At 27.9% G+C, this 21,649-nt stretch overlaps 2 protein-coding genes across 6 annotated transcripts in view; one reads left to right on the top strand and one right to left on the bottom strand.

Moving 5' to 3' along the window:
• Positions 1–21,649, bottom strand: part of LOC127287005 (ras-related protein Rab-24-like) — a 590,458-nt gene that overhangs the window by 19,111 nt on the left and 549,698 nt on the right. The gene's annotated exons all lie outside the window — the stretch shown is intronic.
• Positions 13,443–18,680, top strand: LOC127287070 (uncharacterized). The gene is made up of 3 exons (XM_051313793.1): positions 13,443–13,497; positions 13,573–14,356; positions 14,723–18,680. Exons 1-3 carry the CDS (start codon positions 13,443–13,445, stop codon positions 18,678–18,680), a joined length of 4,797 nt encoding a protein of 1,598 aa, XP_051169750.1.

The raw sequence follows: 21,649 nt of genomic DNA, 5'->3' as shown, positions 1-21,649 counted from the left end.
GCTCCTCATTTGGTAATTAAAATCAATCCTAATTTCAGTGATTTTTATTAATTTGAAAATTAATATTTTTGTAATGTGAATTTATTTATTTTTAATAACAAAAAAAAAATTAATTCATTTGTTTCGTTTTTCAGATGTCAATGTAAGAAAATAGCGACCTACAGAAAAAAAGTTCTCAATATTCATTTGGGAAAGACATGAAAAATTTTTTTTGTCAAGTACCGTGAGTTTCTTAACGAGGGAATGGAGAAATGAGACTAAACTCCTCTTGAGAATTCAAATATACAGCAATTTCAAAAGCAGGATCGCAGCAGAAACATTTTATTCAGTAAGTAAAACAAATATAAGAAAGTGCCCAACTGTCTCAAATATAAATGAATATATAGAAGATTTCACAAAATGGAATAGCTGAAAATCTGCTAAAAGCTGGTTTCACGAGGGTAATCAGGAAAGCAAAGTTTAGGAAAAGTTATAGATTGAGTTGTTAATCTTTACCGAGGGGTAGACGAAACTTTTCAATAGTTCTAGAGATAATTTCTTGAAAACTTAAATAGATAAAACATTTACCTTTAAACAATGAATTTAACAGCTAAAAATCTCTTAAAAACTTTTAATTTTAATTTGTGTGATTCTTTAATTAATTAGGGTTATTAATTAATTATATGAAAAGATAGACTTATTTCTACTTCTAAAAAGTAAAGTACAGAAATATTAATTTGCTTAATTATTAAATTAATAATTATAGAAAAACTTAACTGAACAAATAATAATTAGTGATTTTTCTCATTTTCCATTAGGAGTTGATTTTTTAAATTTTGGACATATATATTAATTTCTCCTTTCATAAACGTGTCTCCTTTTATTAGTGTCAATTCAGGTACTTGTAATATACTTATACTACTTTTAAAATGAAGCAATTTACTTAAAACGACACTAAAGGTAAATGTTATAGTCTCTGTCGTGGGATTAAGTCTAATATGAAATTTATGAGGCAGGCAACGAGACAAAACAATTCCGATGTCAAAGAGCTCGTTTTATCTTCATTTGATTCACTGTCGTCTTTCTAAAGTGAGTTTAATGTAAAAACCTCTTCCAATAAAGTATATGAAGAAGTTCCTTTAGTATCTCGCAAAACATTTTATCAAGAAATTTCAGTTTCAGATAGATTGTCATCATTTATAATTTGTCAAGTGCTATAAAAAAAATAAGTCTTTATCAAAGTCAAAAGAGAATTAATTTTTTTTTTTAATTATTTTTATATATAATTATAGATAAAATTGACTTAAATTTCATATACTGATGATATATTATCGTTAATCCATTAATTTTACCCTTTGAATACAAATGTAGGTGAACTTGTAATATGGAAAATACGTGTCGGTTTCTGTCTGACGCTTCTGATTACACGAAACTAAAACTAATCTCTCGCTAGAATAACTATATATTGTTTGTAGCTAGGATTATGTGCGCTTTTGATTTAATATATACATATATATATATATTATTTGTTTCTGATCGTATGATATTAGTTGAGTTTGACATCAATAAATTAAAGTTACTAGGAAATGAAATGGATATAATTTTCTAAAATGTTAATTCAAAGAATTTATTTTAAATTTAATTTTAATAAAAATTTGTGTTTCAATAAGTTTGTTAAATGGAAATTTTAAAAAAATTTTCAGGGTGTCTAACGGTCAGGGAAAAGTCAGGGAATTTCAGAAAATTTCATTCAAAGTCAGAGAAATTTCTGTAAATTTCTACAAAAATTAACATTTTTTGTGAATTTAAAAATTTTTTAGTCTAAAAAAACTTGAATGATTTTTATTACCATTTGTTATTACCATTAGAAATTAATTTATTGTAAAACTCAAAAATAATATAAAGATTCGTTGTCATGTGTCTGAATGTATTACGAAGCTGAAGTACGCAACGTTTATGATAAACGATTTTTAAAGAAATAATTTTTTAATATGAAAAATTCTATAATGTTTTGCTTAAAAAATATTTTTTTATAATTTGTTAATGAAAACTACAAGAAATATTTTTTAGGCGAAAAATTATAGAATTTTTCATTTTAAAAAATTAATTCTTTAAAATCGTTTATCATAAACGTTGTGTACTTCAGCTTCGTAATGTATTAATATTTTGTCAAAAATTAATTTATAAAAATTGGCATATTTGAGGAATATTCAATATGTTGGCAATACGATTTTAATCATTTTTTTAAATATGTAATTTTGCAAGAATAAATTTTTTGACAAATTATTAATATTATCTGGCACATGACAATGAATCCTTATAATATTTTTGAATTATTATCTACAAAATTATAAATTAATCAGAAGTAATTACAGTTTTAATTTTAATTTCTCTCACTTGTAGATTTCTGTTTTTCTTGATATATACCTATATATGTTATAAAAAATTCTGTAAAGTTCTTTTCTTTTTCACGAGAGTCAAAATAGACTGAAACTCTCGTGTAACTTGCAGTTTAGTGGTTTTAAAGTTTCTCTTTGCACAACACATTTCTTAACACACTAAAGCTCGTATCGTGAGTGGTTTAGTTCTTTTTTGTTCAAAAACTTAATCGTTTGCTTCCCTTTTTAGAATGTTCCGAATAAACTTTTAAGAAGATGCTTATCATCGCCAATTTTCTGTTAATAAATATTATAGATGCTTTGAAATTAGTTATGTGGTACTTTCACAAAAGAAAGTTATTTGAAAATTTATGAAAATTCTTAATTTACTAGATGAATTTTTTTTTCTTATTTTCGTTTTGTATTTATATATATTTTTTTTAAATTCTTTCATTTTAATAATTATTTTTATCATAATATTATACCTAATAATGGAAAAAATAAACTAAATTTAAACTAAAAAATTAAATTAAAGGTAACCATAAATTAATTAAATTAATTAAAATTGAAATAATTAAATTTATCGATGATTTAAATAAATAATAGAAAAAAAAGATTTATTTTATAAAATTATATATTTAAACGTAATTGATATATTTTGATTTAAACAAGTAATTAAAAAAATCGATATCGTTAAAGTAAGTAATTATTAGTTTTTTAATTTTTCCTCTGTTGTTTATGATATAGAATTAATAATATACAACAATGATAAATGTACAGCAAATATATGTTTCGTCCTTAATTGAATTGAATTTTATTTGGTTTGAAATTTCATATCAAATACAGAGAATATTCTTCAATGAATATCGAGTGAATAACATGTATATAGGCAACAGAATAGAGACATGAGAGAACATAAAGGCAGAAATCTATTATAACCAAGTTTGTTCCCTCTGGGTTGTTACATGGTCACGTAAATTTCGCATATCGATTACCTGATCATTGTGCATTCTAATATGCCTGCAGGTGAAATCACCATAGTTAAGTTACTCTTGCAAATTATCCCAAGCTAGTTATATTGACAGATTTTGTTATAGTCAGCTATAGTGTCCCAAAATTCTTAATATTATTCCTATATAAATAAAAATCGATGAGATGAAAATTTCCATATCAATATTTACATGTAATTCGATAAATAAAAGTGAAATAAATATTCACTGTTGAAATATTTATTTGATAGTATAAATGCATTCATAGAAAATATATTATATATTTTAATTAAGATATGCGAATGAGTTGTAATTTAAATAGGAAATTAATTTAATTTATTTTCGCGTGCATAAAAACAATTTTCGGGTATTCTTCCCCCATTGTCTATGCGGAATAATTAAATAACGCGGACGTAATTTTATAACCATTTGCGTGGGTTTCTCGAACTCCAAATAATTAAAGGATAAAAGGTAGAATACACGGTGCTATGCTAATTGCGGTCATGAGTTTCAAGTCCATCGTATCGCATGTGTTTCCACCATTTCACCACAAATCCTTTGGGACTCGTGAGAGTAATGCTAAAGTTACGATATACTAAACATTTGCCAGGAATATTATATATATATATAGTCAAAATGTTTAAATCAAGTTGCATTCTTAGGAACTTAAAAATTAAAGTAAAAAAAAAATAATTTTTTTATGAACCATAATTTTTTTTTTAGAAACTTTTAAGACCATATTTTCATAATTATTTGGTTAAATTGTTTTTTGTTTTTTTTAAATTGTTTTAAAAAATTGGTCTAAAATTTCAATTTTAATTAATTAACTTATTAACTTATTTATTTTAGAAATTTAATTTTATGTATTTATTTATTGTTATTTAAATATTTTGCTTCCTCATGGAGGAAGCTTTGTAGTTCTTTCGTTTATAAAAATTTTCAAAGTGGCGGAAACAAATTTTTTTCTATATAGAAACATGTTATATGAGATCCTGATCAATTGTCCGGATGTATGTGTGTGTGTGTGTGGATCCCTTTTTTGTTTAGACGATAACTTTAACAGGTTTTAATGGATTTAGATAAAATTTGGTAGGCTCATTTATCATATTAATATCTAAAATCTGACCAAAGGATTTTAAAAAATACCCAAAAAAAAAAAAAATTTTATCGTCTTATTTCCAAAATTTTTTTTTAATCGAAAAAATTTTTAAATAGATTGGTATATATGAAGTATAGTTTCAATTTAAATTTAAAGAATTAATGAAAGTTAACAAATCAAAAATTCACATTTTGGCAATAAAATTTTGTGATTTTTAAAATTGAAGTTTATATATAAAATAATTGTATTCCTTGCATGAAAACGAATTGATTGATATATAGAAAGTATACATTTGAGGTAAATTTAATTAATTAATGAAAGTTAAAAAAAAATTCCCATTTTAGCTGAAAAATTTTGTATTTATTTAAAGGCTGTTTCTATTTCGCCCGCTCGGGCGAACTAATTCATTTCTGTTATTTCGCCCGTCGCGGGCGAAATAGATACGACTGTGTGAACTGGCTATTTCGCCCGTCGAAATGAATGTGTTTTAGAAGACGGGCAAAATAAAAAAAATAGATTATTTCGCCCGTTCAAGATAAAATCGAGTATCTGGAAGACGGGCGAGTATATTATTTCGTCCATGAAATGTTTAAACAAAAACGGGCGAAATAATCAAAATACAATATTTAGCCCGCTAGGTATAAACAGCTGTTGTATATTTCAATTTACAAACTAAAATTATTTTAACTTTTATTTTGCAATTTATGTTAAATATCATATATTTGATAAACAAATTTGATGGTCTCATTAATTTTTTGTGTTTCGATAAAAAAAAGGGTTTTTCTGATTTCTTTCTTAGCAGAATCATGGTTTTATTTATCAGTGTGAGATTATACTCCGTATAGTATATTCTTTAAATATTGAAAACGACGGTGCGTTGTTTGAAAATATATTTGGTATCGAAAGTAGTTCATATGACATTCTTTATTTTGTTTGTCTTCAATTTCATTTACTCGTTGAATGTAGAGATGCAAATATACAAAAATTTCGGAAATAGTCGATTTTTATATTCTTATTTAAATTACAAAATTAAAATCAATTTTTTTTCAATTTTTAAGAAAAAATTTTTTGCAATTTTTTCGTCAACAATTTTTAAAAGAAAAATTTATAAAAAATATTAAGAAATATTATTAATTATTTGAAAAAATATTAATATTTTTAAATCGATGACGATCAATTTTAATTGTTTTCGACTTCAACATCGTAATTTTAATTAGTTAAATTTAATAACTATAATTTATAATTTTAATATTAGATTAATTTTTTTATAATTTTAATTATATTTATTTACCATTACTATAAAATATTAAATTTTTTTAATTATTTAATAAGAGTAATTAATACCTCTATAAATATATTAATTTTTTTTCCAATACAATTTCTTAGATAAAATAATTATATTCTTTAAAGTCACGTCTCAAAAACGTGTAAAATAAATATTTGAAAAATCTTCAAGTTAATAATTACAAACAAATTTTATGTTACAAATATTCTCAAAACTTTAATTAATAAAATTTTTTGAAAAAAAAATAGAAAATAATTAAGTATTAATCTTAAGAATTTAAAGAATTTTTAAGAACTTTTTTTTTATTTAAATTTCTTCTATTTTATTAAACCAAATACTCCAAAAGATATAAATAAATATTAGACCTATACTCAGACGTCTTTTTTCTATCCATCTTATTTGTTATATTTAAAAAAAGTAAAATTATTTTTTCTCATTATCTAAAAAACAGCTGTCTATACTTAACGGACGAAATAATATACTCGCCCGTCTTCCAGATACTCGATTTTATCTTGAACGGGCGAAATAATCTATTTTTCTTATTTTGCCCGTTTTCTAAAATACATTCATTTCGACGGGCGAAATAGCCAGTTCACACAGTCGTATCTATTTCGCCCGCAACGGGCGAAATAACAGAAATGAATTAGTTCGCCCGCGACGGGCGAAATAGCCACTCCGTTATTTAAATTCAAGTTTTAATATAAAATAATTGTGTTCCTTGCATTCAAACAAACCGATATAATTGTAAATAATTATAAATTATATATTATTTTTCATTAATTTTTAGAAATTTCAAATAAAATGAGAATTTTTGATTTTTTAACTTCCATTAAGTAATTCTTTAAATTTAACTCAAATGTTTATATTATTATATTATTTTTGTATATTTATTTCATTGTTAATGCTTTCCCCACGAGGAAGCAAATTTTTTTTGCTGATCGTAAAGAGGAAGCAAAATGTTCATGTAATGAACATCTGAATTTACAACTTTTTTGTTTATTTTCATTGTTTAAAATAATTATCATTTTACACATTTAGTTTAAGCATAATATAATTTATATTTTAGTAATAATTTTCTTGACAAGAATTTAATTTTAATATTTTGATTAAAATATTTATTTTCTTTTATTTTTCTAAGTTAAATACTTTATTATTTTAATTCATATATAATTTTCCTTTTATATTAATTACATTTTAATATATATTTTTTTTGAATTATTTATTTTACATATTAGTGTTTCAAAAACGTTTTTGAATTTAGCGCTACAGTCTCTAAAGTTGCGCATACGCAGTGTTGATTGGGGGTGAATATTTTTTGCGCGTAAAGAAGCAATGGAAGTATAATAATTTTAATTGCTGTACTTGATTTATTAAATTAGTTTCCGGTGTGTATTTATAATATATATTTTTAAGTGTAACACGTAACAATTATATAAAATTTCTTATTAATACTAGTAATTGAATGAAATTAAAAGTAAAATCTAGAAAAAGAAATGATTGAAATTCATAAGTTGGTAACAGTGGAGGTTAAAAATTTCATGTTGTTTATTGCTGGAAATTCTTCTAAATTACACAAGTGTTTGAGAAATATTTCATATTTGATCGAAAATTTCCGAGAGTATTACCAAAAAATTCTCATGCTTTTCGAAAATTTTTTTGAAATTTTGTTATTAAAAATTATTGCAACCTGTTTACTTCCGGTTTATTGGATATCAACGTGCCCGCAATGTCGTGATGGTTTCACATCTTTTTAGTGAGTAAATATTTTTTTTGAATTTCACTCTAAAATAGTAAACATCATTCTTATAAGTGTTTTATCCGTCCTTGAGTATAGAAATTATCTAATATTTTTGCAGTGTATTGTAAGATTTCAAAAAAAAATCTTTATAGAATATCTATTTTAGAAATTTTAAATAATTATTGTCAAATTTTAAATTGTTCGTGTTATTAAAAATAATGTTTTCATTTCATTCTGGTGTAATGGATAAATTATTGATATATTATTTAGAATTTAGATTAGTGTGAGTTGGCGGTAAAAATATTTGAGGTTATAATTTTGAAAGCTCTTATATATTTATGTAGATAATTTTTTTTTGAAATATTTGGTTCAGTGGACTTTTGAATTCTTGATTTTATTATTTTGTCTGCAACAAAGCATTATAGTGGATTATCTTAGGTCTGCATAATTAGGTTATGGCGGAAGTGATAATATCGATTTGTTTACTTGACCTTGTATCGACGGACCTAGTGCAAAAAATTTGCTGAATTTGTCGCTTTCAATTTTAGTTTATTGATTATATATATATATATATATATTTTTTCCCTTGTAAATTATTTATTGTAGGTTACATAATTATTGATACACTTTTCTTTTCTCATATCTAAAATGTCAAATTTAATACTATTTACAGTTTTCTTTTAAAATTTAGAATTGAGTCTTACTTTAATATTTGAAACTATTTTACCTATTTTTAAACATAATGAAATATAAATTTTTTATTATATAAATAAACATTTTTATTTTTGTAAGACAATTCAAATACCTACAAAAAATTGTAAAAGTTTATAATTTCTCGTACAAATTTTAAATTTATAAAATAACTTTATATAGTGTAAAAAAAATGTTTTTCAAGATTTGTTTATTTATTTTTAAACATATTTATTTAGGAGCTGATTTTTCTGTTTCAGATGTGTGACGAAAAAAATGTGGTTTTCAAATAAAAGTATAGCGTATTTCAATGCAAATGCAAGCCAATAAAAACAATTCGTCTAAAACTTAAGTACAGGTAATAAATTAAATAAATTAAATAAATTAAATAAATTAAATAAATTAAATAAATTAAATTAAATTAAATTTTAAATTAAACTAAATTAATTTTCTTATTAGAGACTACAATTATTTGTAGTTAAGTCGTTAATTGTTTTTCTGTTTATTATAAAATTTGCATTTTTTTTTTAGAATAAATTCAAGATTGTATAACTGGAAGAAGGATCAGAAGAAGAAACTAGCCATGTGAGTAGTTTGAATGTTTAAACTATAATAACTAATTTATAAAAAAAAGTTTATTATTGCTAATTTATTATTAATATCAATAACAATATTATAATCAGACAGTCAACTAAACATTATTTTTTCTTCTTTCTCTCACTCTAAGAGTAAAATACAAATTTCGAAGGTTGCGCCTGATATTAATAATTCATTGAATTCTACAATTTTTTGAAATTGATTAAATTCAAGAAAAATAATACTGGCTTTAAGTATATTAATAATAATTTATTAATAATTAAAAAATTATCATCATTTACATTATGAAAATAATTTTATTATATCGTTTATGGAAATTTCAGTAATATTCATTTTTACTTTATTTATTTTTTTTTTGTAAGAAAGAATCCGCGCCGGAAACTGTCTTGAATAGTAAACTGAAAATTTATAGTTGTGTGGCTATTCGTTTGCGTTTGTGTTTTGTTAAACCTTTGGTGCAACATAAACTGTTTCATGGTCTAACCTTAAAGCCCGATTTAACGTGAGTCGTAACCCGCACGTGGAACTAACTTTCCAAGTCTGTGACAAAAGCGCATTACCATCAAATGGAAGGCAAACGGTCACTAAAAATACTTTCAAAAGTAACAAAAAAAAAAAGAAACAAAAAGTTTTGTGTGCTTTTAATTATAAAACAAATATGAAAAAAATTGACTCATTGTTTCAAAGTTATATATATATATTTTTTTTAAAGTTATTATTCTTCTGGGAAGTAGTTTAAAAGTTAACAAAAAAAATAAACATGAGCGTTAAGCTATTTGTGAGGCATGAGGGAAATCTTTATAATCATTAATTTGTTTTCATGAATGTGACTATTATTTCACCGTTTTTTTTTAATTTATCCATCTAGTAAATAATAATTGTTCGAAATATTATACTGTCAAATATTTTTATTCATTTAATTTTTATAAGGATGAAATTGAAAAAAAATTAAAATATTTATATTATATTATTACCACTACAATTCGATTAAATATTTTCATTTGAAAATTAATATTAAAGTCCTTAATAAGACAGATTAATTAATTTTGAAATAAAAATATTAAAATTAAATTAATTCGTAACTGTTGGATAATAATTAATTATAATTGTATAATTAATTTATTTTCATTGAAGAATATTTTGTTCAGTTTCAAAAGCTTTTGATCAATTTAAAGTTAAATTGTTTTAGTTAGAGGGAAGTTGGTAGGAGAAGGAAGGAGTTGGAAAAAGTTGAAAGCATTCGGTTTGTGTTTCAAGATGCAATTGACTTTAGGAATGACATTTCATTTAAACACGAAGTAGTATAGTAAAAAGTGCAAGGGGAAGAAGTACGCGTTTAATCAGACGCCAAGTCGATTGCTATTACACTTACTTATTCCTGATCCTGGTTTAGATATACGTTTTCTTTTCTTACATTTCAGTACGTAAGCTTTCTTGTAAAATAGGATTTTCTTGTGTGATTACTTTACAGCTCCAGCACTCTGAATTTTTACGACATCCATGCAATTCTCCCTTGGGATAATTTTTCTTTTCTTTGGTGTCATTTGTATGTAAATTGGCTTTCGATCTTTGAATATTCTCTACTAACGATTTACTATGCTAAATAAATACAAAGGATTTTTCTCATTGTCACAAACAGTTGAATTTAAATAATAATGAGTTATATGTGGGTGTGAGTTTTTTTTTGTTAATTTACTTTTTAAAGTAAGATTAGTTTTCGAGAATATTATAAATTTTTGTTTATTGCTTCAATTTATATTCTCAAAAAAAAAAAAAAACCTCGGTTTTTCTTAAAAACTACTGTCATTTTTTTTACAGAAACTTGAATATTTTTAAGCACTTTATTTCGAAAGTTGTTTTCTGAACAATCTGAATTTATTTTAAAAGTACTTTTTTTAAAAGACCATTAAAAATTTGTTTCTAAATGTTTTAGTATTATTTCAAAGAATGTATGAATTATTTCTAAAGCAAATTTAACATTTTGACATTTGTTTAGTATACTATAATTTTTATCTAAAATTTCGTTTGTTGAAAAAATGTTGATCCAAATTTTTTATTCTAAAGAAAATGATGATTCTGGTTTGAAAAAGTTTCTTTCAATAATAATTTCTACAAGATTACAAGTAATTTTGTCGTTAATGAAAACTAATATAATTAATCACATAGCAATAGTTTTAGAAAAATATTATAAAATTGTAAAAAGAGAAATTATGGCACTTGAAATACACGTTTGCTGTTTGATGCGTGCAGAAATTAATTGCTTGGGTCTCGATTATATAGTCCAGTCGGATTAGCCTTACACGGGACGTACTTGTTGTACTTACCGTATTAGCCAACTCGTATATTAACTGGTCTTTGAACGCCGTCCACTGACCTCACGAACTTCACAACCTCTCCATTAGTAGAACATATCGTATAGATGTTAAAGAGTTTACTGCCACCTCTCAACTCATGTCCTCCTCTACTAAGCTACATTATACATATTACATTCTATAATCGAAAATTACCATAAAAAAATGTTTATTAAATTTCACAATTTTTAGTGAGACAACGCCTCATATAGAAAAGAAAATCGATTTTATTTTATTAATTTCTATACTCTCTAAATCTGAATAAGTCACAGGTGTCTAAAAAGAAAAAAAAGTTTGCCTACGATGCCAAGAAAAATCATTGTTACCCAGTGGTTCCTTAGCACCCTCTGAAACGATAAAACTTAACCCGAAAATCGTAGCTGTTCATTTAGGGAAGACTTTGGGATTTTTTCAAAAAAATTATTTTTTAAGGATCAGAAAAAAGTTTTGAATTGTTTAAATTGTTTACGAATAATCCACTAATTCAAAATAATTCATATTAGACGTTGAAGACTTTTAAAACATTCTAAGTGAAATTTAATTTATTCAGATTTAGAGAGTATAGGACTCGGTAAAAAATTATCGAAGCTACAAACAATAAATTATTCTATTTGAAAATTAAAGTTTTTCTAAAAAAAAGTCTTCAACTTCTGAGTTATGGAAAAAATTAAGAAAATACAGATAATACAATAAAAATAATAATTTCAAATTTTTGTTTGAATTAATATTAAGAGCATTTGAACCTTCGTGACGTCACAAATCATGGCGCATGACACGCAAACTTCTCAGGTATGTGAAAAGCACAATTTTGAATATTTTTTAAAAAAACCTTTTGGAAAATGTTCAGAATAACATAGACTCTGTCTGTTATGTGCGGAAAATTCAAAATTTTGCGTTTAAAACGTTTTTTAAACAATGTTTAAGTTGGTTGTCACAAGTAAGGAAAAATACACGAATTGCTTATATGTAGGCCATTTTTGGAACTTAAACATTGTTTAAAAAACGTTTTAAACGCAAAATTTTGAATTTTTCGTACATAACAGACAGAGTCTGTGTTATTCTGAATATTTTCCAAAAGGTTTTTTTAAAAAATATTCAAAATTGTGCTTTTCACATACCTGAGAAGTTTGCGTGTCATGCGCCATGATTTGTGACGTCACGAAGGTTCAAATGCTCTTAACATAAAATGTTTTAATAAAAACAATAAAAGAAATATTATAAAATCAAACTTAGTTTACTTTTTAACGAGACAAATATTCTTGCTAAAAAAATGACGATTATTTGCAAATCATGGATATACTGATTTTTACGTCTATAATTATTGATTTTTGTACTATTTGTTAAACTGTTAAATATTTTTATTGTTAAATGCTAGTGAAAATAATCACGCGTACTAAAGAATACTCTTTAGTCTCGTATTGTTTAAATATATACGATATTTACTTAAAATATATTATCTTTACCACCCTGTTTATACACTGAAAAAAGAACTAGTAGGTTTTACTACTTTTTAACTACTCTGAGTAGTACAATAGGTCCTTGTTAAGAATGACTAAAATGACAATCGGAAATTGTCGTTGACGTGCGATGAAACGCGAATATTTTAAGTAAGAAATTTTAGATAGAAAAAGAACGAGGATCGTCAGTACTCGACACGAGGGCGAATAATAACTACTGTAATAGACGATACATTTTTTTGAATTATATTAAATTAAATAAATCATGTGGAGTGATTGTTTATAAATAATGTGAATGTTCTTTTTAATAAATTATAATAGTAAGAATAACAATCTTGAAAATAAATAAATATGAATAGTGATTAAATTGTTACAGACTTTATTTAATCCTAGAAGCCACACAATTAAAACATTAAAAATTATTAGGCTTGATTGTGTAGAATTAACATTTTGGTCCTTCGAGCCGGATTATTCGCATAAACTGTGTAGTGAAAAAGTGTCGAGTGCTCAAACTTTGGTTCGGTTTTATAAAAGAAAACTGAAATTAACTGTGAATAGAAATTTATATTGTGATCGAATTAGAGTGTAACCAAATTACGTGAGGGCCATAATCGGGCAGATCTATCTGGAATTGGTGGTTGCATTCTCAAATTGCTGAGGTCTCATTTATATTGAGGATTTGAAATATTTGAAGAAAACTCTGGAACGCTTGGAAAATAAATCGTCGATTTGAGTGGAATATAGTCGCCTTCTCTGCTGATCAATTGTCTTCATGGTATCTCATCAATACGTGAGCCTATTGTTTTGCGTTATTATTGTATCTAACTATTGTTCGATTCTTAATTGGGTTTATTTGAAAATATTATTAGTTTAATAACAATGGCAGAAACACGTGAACTTGAAGTTGCTCGACAAAATAGAACTAATTGTAAAAGTAAATTAACAAAATTTAAAACTTTTATAGAAAAATGTCAAACAAATATTGAAATTAGTGTCGAGGAAATTCAAGTTCGCTTAAGTAAAATCGAGGAAGTGGAAAAGGAATTTGACAGAGCTCAACTAACATTAGAAATATTGGCTCCGGGAATAAATCGTGAACAAGATAGAGCGGAATTTGATGAAAATTATTTTAAATATGTAGCGTTAGCAAAGCAAATTTTGAAAGATCGCAATTTCCAAAATCGCGATATATTATTGGAGAATAACGAAATAGATCGACAACGAAATCGTATAGCGTTGTTAGAAGCTGAGTTGAGTTCTCGTCGAGATGCCGAGATTGCAGGTTTGAGAGATATAATATCATCGAGAAATTCTAATGAATTAAGTACAGTGCGCACGCATTTTCCACTTCCTAAGCTAGACCTTCCCACTTTCTCTGGGGGATATGAAGAGTGGTTGGGTTTTCGCGACACGTTTGTGGCTATTATTCATGACGATTCAACTATACCGAAGGTACAAAAGTTTCGGTATTTGAAATCTTATTTGAGGGATGGTGCCGCTCGCGTTGTTGAAAATATTGCAATATCAGAGTCGAGTTATGATGAAGCGTGGAAATTATTAGAAGATCGATTTAATAATAAAAGAATTATAATCCAGAGCCATATGACAGCTCTGTTTGATTTAACAAGTCCGAATAAGGAATCGCCATCGTGTCTTCGTAATATGCTTGATTCAATTTTGAGACACACTCGCGCGTTAACAGTCTTGGGTCAGCCGGTGGAAAAGTGGGATACCCCGCTGATATATCTTATCGCTTCAAAACTAGACAAAGATACCAGAAGAGAGTGGGAACGGTCAGTTAAGGGGAACACAATGCCTACGTTTAATGAGATGACTAATTTCATTCAGGAAAAATGTCAAGTGTTAGAATCAATGAATCCTGTCACCAGTGAACATAAACATATGTCAAAATCAAATAATAAATTACAGGGAAATTATGAAAAGAAAAGTACGAGTAAATCTTTATTAAACACACAAAATAATTATAATTGTAGTTTATGTAATGGAAATCATTTTATTCAAAAATGTCCTACATTTCAAGAAATGACTACTGGTGACAGAATTCAAACAGCAAAGAAAAAAGGCTTGTGTTATAATTGTTTAAATAAAAATCATCTAATAAGTAATTGTAAGTCAAGAAACTGTTCTGTGTGTAATAGACGTCATCATACTTTATTACACAAGGAATCAGAAAATGAATCGAATGCGAGTAGTTTGAATGTAGGGGATAAGAATGCATCACAGGAAAATGTATTAAAAAATTGTCATGTTATCGACTCTTCTATGGTTCTTCTCTCAACAGCAGTGGCAGTTGTATTAGATGTTTATGGTAAAAAATATAATTGTAGAGTTTTATTGGACAGTGGTTCTCAACCGAACATAATGACTGAGTCTTTGGCTAACAAATTAAATCTTAGAAAGAAGCGATTACAATCTTCAATTGAAGTTCTCAATAGCAATGAAATAAATAGTGCTGAATGGGTAGAGACTGTTATTGAATCTAAAACTTCTAATTTCGCGACAAAACTTTCTTTTTTAATCCTTCCAAAAATTACAAGTAATATTCCATCTATTCCTATAAATAAACATTTGTTTAAAATACCTTCTCATATCAAGTTAGCTGACCCTCATTTTGACATACCAGCTGCTATAGATATATTATTAGGAGCAGAAATATTTTATGAATTGTTGTGTAATAATAAAATTTCTCTCGCGATACCACACACTTCTCTTCAAAATACTCAATTAGGGTGGGTCGTGACTGGAACAATATACAATAATAATCAAAAACAGACAAGATTAACGTGTAACTTGATTCGGGATTCATTATCAATGCAGTTGGAGAAATTTTGGAAAATGGAAGAAGATGTCAAAATGGTTCATTTATCAAATGAAGAAGCTAGATGCGAGAAACACTTTGTAGAGAATAAAAGTCGTGACCTTGAAGGTAAATACATTGTACGTTTACCATTCAATCATCGGAAGGAGGAATTAGGGAAGTCATATGAAGCAGCTATGCGAAGATTCTTCATATTGGAAAGGAGGCTGTTAAAAAATGAAAAACTGAGGCTTTCTTATAATCAGTTCATGCAGGAGTACGAAGATCTTGAGCATATGGAGCAATCAAGTAGTGGACCAAATGAGGGTTACTACCTTCCACACCAAGCCGTGATCAGAGAGACCAGCCTCACCACAAAACTAAGGGTTGTATTCGACGGGTCAGCGAAGACGAATACTGGAATCTCTCTCAACGAAACTCTATTGGTGGGCCCTACGATCCAAAGTGGATTGATCACCATATTGATTAGATTCCGACAATATCCTGTAGCACTGATTGCGGACATCGAGAAAATGTACCGTCAATTTTGGATACACCCTGACGATAGAAAATTTCAAAAGATTCTGTGGAGGAAAAATTCGGATGAGCCTGTTAAAACATTTCAATTAAAAACAGTCACATACGGAACTTCTGCAGCTCCTTTCTTAGCGATTCGATGCTTGAAGGAATTGGCCAAAGATGAAGGTTCACATCATCCAAAGGCAGCTGAAGTTCTTGAAAATGATTTCTATGTAGATGATCTGGTAACTGGTGCTGAATCAATTGAAGAAGCTCAAGAACTAAAACATGACCTACAACAGTTGACCGAAAGAGGGGGACTTCATTTATGTAAATGGAGGTCAAATAAACAAGAAGTCACCGGGAACACAGATGATAAAGTAGATTCACGATTGAAGTTAGATTTGGAAAAAAACTCAAAGACCTTGGGAGTAATGTGGGATATAAAACAAGACAATCTGTGTTTTGAAGTTGCACTCGGACGAAAAGAACCAGTAACATCCAAAAGAATCATGCTTTCCGAAATAGCCAAGCTGTATGACCCGCTGGGATTAGTTGCTCCTGTAATCACCTATGCTAAAATCAAAATGCAAGAGTTGTGGAAAACTGGATCATCATGGGATGATCCAGTGCCATCTGACATCTTAGAAGATTATGAAGAATATCAGCGTCAATTGTGCGCGATCAACAACTGGAGCATAGGAAGATCAATAAGAGATCAAGGATCTGATGAGTTTCAGCTTCATGGTTTTGCAGATGCAAGTGAGAGGGCGTTTGGTGCATGCATATATGCTAGATCATCCAAAGGTGGGGAACATCGAACAACTCTTTTGTGTGCAAGGTCACGAGTGGCTCCAATAAAAACAGTAACCATTCCTAGGTTGGAGCTTTGTGCAGCAGTACTTTTAGTTAGACTTTTAAAGATTGTGAAGGAATCATTGCGTTGCCGAGTAGATAGAGTCATGCTTTGGTCAGACTCAACCATTGCATTGAGTTGGATCAAATCTTCACCTCACTTGTTTAACATCTTTATAGCAAATAGAGTGGCTGAGATCCATGAATCATCTAGTGCTGAGATGTGGAGACACGTATCTTCAGGAGATAACCCGGCTGATGCAGTTTCCAGAGGTCAAATGCCGGAGGATTTTTTAAATAATAAATTATGGAAAAGTGGTCCAGAATGGTTAAAAATTTCTGATGATCACTGGCCAAATAACATGATTCCAGAACCAGATCAGTCAGAATCAAGAAAAACAAAAGTTTTAATTGCAAAGCCGAAGTCATCTTGGAAACAATTATGGAGTCGATTTTCATCTTGGAAAAAATTGACTCGTGTGATGGCATATTGTTTGAGATTCGTGAATAAAGTGGCAAAGAGATCGCAGGATTCGGAAGAATTGACTTCGGCTGAGTTGAGAGCTGCAACTAATAAGATTTGTTTGCTTGTTCAGGAGGAGGAATTTGCAGATGAAATACATGAGTTGAATGGAGGCAATAACTTACCTAGAAGATCACGATTATTGAGATTGAGTCCAATTATTGACGAAAAATTAATAAGAGTTGGAGGAAGAATAAAAAAAGCGTTATTGCCATTTGATCAGCAGCATCCCATCCTTCTCCCTAGTAAACATCCTATCACTACCCTCATAATAAGATCTACTCACGAAGAATATATGCACGCAGGCGTTAATGGCACTCTATATGCAATTAGGGAAAAATTTTGGCCCATTGATGGGAGATTATCGGTGCGTAAAATTGTAAACAGATGCATAAAATGTTTTAAAAATCAACCTAAAGAAGTATCATACATTATGGGCAACCTTCCAAAAGTACGAGTTACACCGTCAAGACCTTTTGAGAATTGCGGTATAGATTATTGCGGACCTTTTTATGTGAAAGAAAAAAGATTAAGAAATCGAGGAAAAATTAAAGTGTACGCGGCAATTTTCATATGTATGAGTACGAAAGCGGTGCATGTTGAATTAGTGGGTGATATGTCAACGGAAATGTTTTTGGGATGTTTGCGAAGATTTTTTGCTAGGAGAGGTAAATCTAAAAGAATGTATTCTGATAATGGACTCAATTTTGTAGGAGCGAAAAATGAGTTGAGCGACATTTACAGCATGCTCAATAAAAAAGAAAATAATGAAACAATAAAAAACAATTTAGCAAATCAAGGCATTGAATGGTATTTTTCACCACCACGTACTCCACATTTTGGTGGAGTATGGGAAGCAGCTGTGAAGTCGCTCAAGACTCATCTGAAAAGGACTGTCGGGGAAACTCTTTTCACTTACGAGGAATTGTATACATACATGTGTGAAGTAGAATCAATATTAAATTCAAGACCGCTCACACCAATGTCAAATGACCCGAATGATATGCGTGTTTTGACTCCAGGTCATTTTTTGGTCGGATCATCATTGATGACGATTCCATCATTAGATTTTTCACAAACTCCATCAAATAGACTAAGTAATTGGCAACACATTCAAAAACTAAAAAATGATCTGTGGAAACGATGGACTCGCGAGTATCTAAATGAGATCAACGTGAGATCAAAGTGGCACACAGGTTCTCCTAATATTATAAAAGAAGGAACTATAGTGATTTTAAGAGATGATAATTTACCTCCTTTACGGTGGAGTTTGGGAAGAATTATTCAGGTGTGTCCTGGAGATGATGGAGTTATTCGAGTAGTGAAGATTAAAACTCAGAACGGAATATATACTCGTGGAGTGAAATTAGTTTCGCCACTTCCGATAAATGATAATTATTGAACGTGCCCGTTCAAGGGGGGCAGAATGTTAAGAATGACTAAAATGACAATCGGAAATTGTCGTTGACGTGCGATGAAACGCGAATATTTTAAGTAAGAAATTTTAGATAGAAAAAGAACGAGGATCGTCAGTACTCGACACGAGGGCGAATAATAACTACTGTAATAGACGATACATTTTTTTGAATTATATTAAATTAAATAAATCATGTGGAGTGATTGTTTATAAATAATGTGAATGTTCTTTTTAATAAATTATAATAGTAAGAATAACAATCTTGAAAATAAATAAATATGAATAGTGATTAAATTGTTACAGACTTTATTTAATCCTAGAAGCCACACAATTAAAACATTAAAAATTATTAGGCTTGATTGTGTAGAATTAACAGTCCTCAACTGAATTACAATTACAATTACAATAAGTAAATATCCAGGATATAAAGCATCACGCCACTATTACTATACTCACGGCCGGTCCACGCGCGGCGTGCCAAAAAGTAAAACTGTTATAAATTCTAAATGTTTAATCAAATTAGTTTAAAACCTTTTGGAAAAACTCTATTGAACTATTACAAACAATTCTTCCACTGGAAGTTTTTCCAATTCGAAAGTTCGTCACAGACCTTTATCATTTGAAAGTATTAAATAATTTTTTTTGGCCTTTAACATAAATAAATTAATAAAAATGTTAGTTATTATTTTAATTTATTTATTGTTCATCTAACACTTTTGGGACACTTTGATGAGTAAATCCTCCAAATCTGAAGTCAAAAAGTCAAAAAACTTCGGATTTATGACGAGTTGAACATAAAATTGAATGAAATATTACGGTATAAAAAAATCAAGTTTTTTGCAATTATTTTGAAAACAATTCACTTTAAGAAAAAACTTTATTAAGAAAAAAGTTGCGTAATTTTATTCTCTACAAGGATATAATATTCAAAAATCAAAATTAAAAAATTTTTTTTTTTCATGTCAGGGGCCAACTTAAAGCGCTGGATTTCACGCGTATGCCCTTCTACGATCCGGCGGTTCAATTTTTTCTGAATCGTTTTTATAAAAAGCAAAACTGCCATCTACCTTCTAAAAAGCTCGGCTATATTGATTTTATCGACAAATTTTTTCTCATGCATTTTAAGTTATGTTTATAAGCTGTCACTTTTTAATTATCGAATTGCACATTGTTTTTGATTTTCTGTTATTTTTATTTTCAAATTTAATTTTGAGTCGATTCAATTCGGCCATGATTGATATAAATTGATTAAATTTTTTGCATCAAAAAATAAGACCGTTTCGTGTATCATTTCTAAAAATGATACACAAAACGATCTCTTTTTGATATAACTTATGTACATCAAAACGTTGCAATAGAAAAAGATACAACCAAGTTTACTGTGTACTTGAAGTAGTAGTTTTAATTACAGACGACTTGTTAATTCTACAACAAGAAATTTTATTGAAGCCTAAATCGGCAACATTTTTTTCAGTGTAGGTGATTTTTGTTTGACTTAATAACTTTTCATATTGTTATTGGTTATTGAAAAATTGAAACAATTCTGAAATTGAAAAATCATAGTTGAAGAAGTTTTTGACAAAGATGGGTCTCAATCTAGAATTTTTATAAATTTTCTTGCAATCTTTGAAAACAATTCTTTATTATTTTATAAATTTCTCTCTTTTTGAGAGAGAGAGAGAGAGAGAGTTCAACTTAAATTGATATTTGGAACGAAAATTCTTGATCTCGGAAAATAGTGTAAAATTGAAAGCTCCTGGCCTGGGACAATTTATCTGAAAATTGCTTGAAATTGGAAGCTTTCACCTTACACAATTTATCCAGACATATCTAGATGGTCACGTATGTGTATGTATATAATTTAAGATTGTATGGTCACTTATTGTACAATCGTTTATAACGATATTGCTTTTATAAGCGATAAATTATAGTTTACCCACTTCTATACACGTTCTAATTTGTAACAAATTTTAAAAGATTTTTTCTTTCTTCTTGTTGCTTAACTATGTTTATAGCAATATCCAAATATAATATTTAACTTTAGAAATTTGTTTTAAACTTCATGGAAGTTTTTATATTACTCTGTTGATTTTTGTTAACTTCATTTAATTTTTTTATTTTCATTACTTGTTTGGTATTTCTCATTTAATAAATTTGTTGGTCGTTTTTTACAGTATTTCGTTGGATTTTGAAAAAAAATTATTTTCCTTACGATTTTTGTTATAGTCTTTTCTTCCTATAATCGCAAATTTATTTGAACTTTTTCTAAAGAACTCATTGATTTATGATCGTTCTTGATAAATTTCTATATGTTTTATTAAATTTTTCTTTCTATCAATATGTTACATATATTTTGAAAATGTGTATATTTTCAAAATTTCTTGTAAAATAATGTTGATGGAATAAAATGTACAGTTGAAAAGTAGACGTAAAATGATGGTAACAGGCAGAGCACGTATTGTCTCTTCATTTCTGTCGCTCAATAAAATAATGAGAAAATGACTAAATTCAATTTCTATGCTACTTTTCTTCACTTGTCTGCGCTTTCTCTCGACTCGCTTACGGAAAATTCACCAGGGCCTCTGCTTTTATATATTCCGGGAAAACGTGAATAGCGTGCACGAATAGAACAGCAAAGTTCTTCCATCCACGACAAGACTTTACGACTTCAGGCTCACCCAAATTCCTTCATGTTCGAATAGAGCCGTCTATTTTTCCTTTTTTTTTGCCTTATCGAAATTCCATATTTATCCTCCACATACTTAACGTCCACTAAAGTTTTTGATAAACGTCTTGTTACCTTCCTTTTCTTTTCTTTGTTCATTTTTTATTACAGTTTGCGCAAGCTTGAAAATAATAGTGGTTTAGTTGGATTTTTAATTTATGACATTGAAAGAAAATTTATTCTTATTTCGTTAAAATTTAATATTTTCTGACAATTTAAGAAGATTTTG

Source organism: Leptopilina boulardi, unplaced genomic scaffold (assembly GCF_019393585.1).
Source record: "Leptopilina boulardi isolate dan_hultmark-lab unplaced genomic scaffold, ZJU_Lbou_2.1 LbouV2_367, whole genome shotgun sequence".
NCBI lineage: Eukaryota > Metazoa > Arthropoda > Insecta > Hymenoptera > Figitidae > Leptopilina > Leptopilina boulardi.
Note: the sequence above shows the minus strand (reverse complement) of the source record. Positions and strands in the feature narration are given on the sequence as shown.

What these genes read in the sequence shown, in the direction of transcription:
- LOC127287070 (XM_051313793.1), top strand. Translation starts at nt 13,443, where the DNA reads ATGGCAGAAACACGTGAACTTGAAGTTGCTCGACAAAATAGAACTAAT. An exon ending in AAATAGAACTAATTGTAAAA is followed by an intron (nt 13,498 to 13,572) that starts GTAAATTAACAA and finishes AGGAAATTCAAG; the next exon opens with TTCGCTTAAGTAAAATCGAG. An exon ending in ACCAGAAGAGAGTGGGAACG is followed by an intron (nt 14,357 to 14,722) that starts GTCAGTTAAGGG and finishes TGTGTGTAATAG; the next exon opens with ACGTCATCATACTTTATTAC.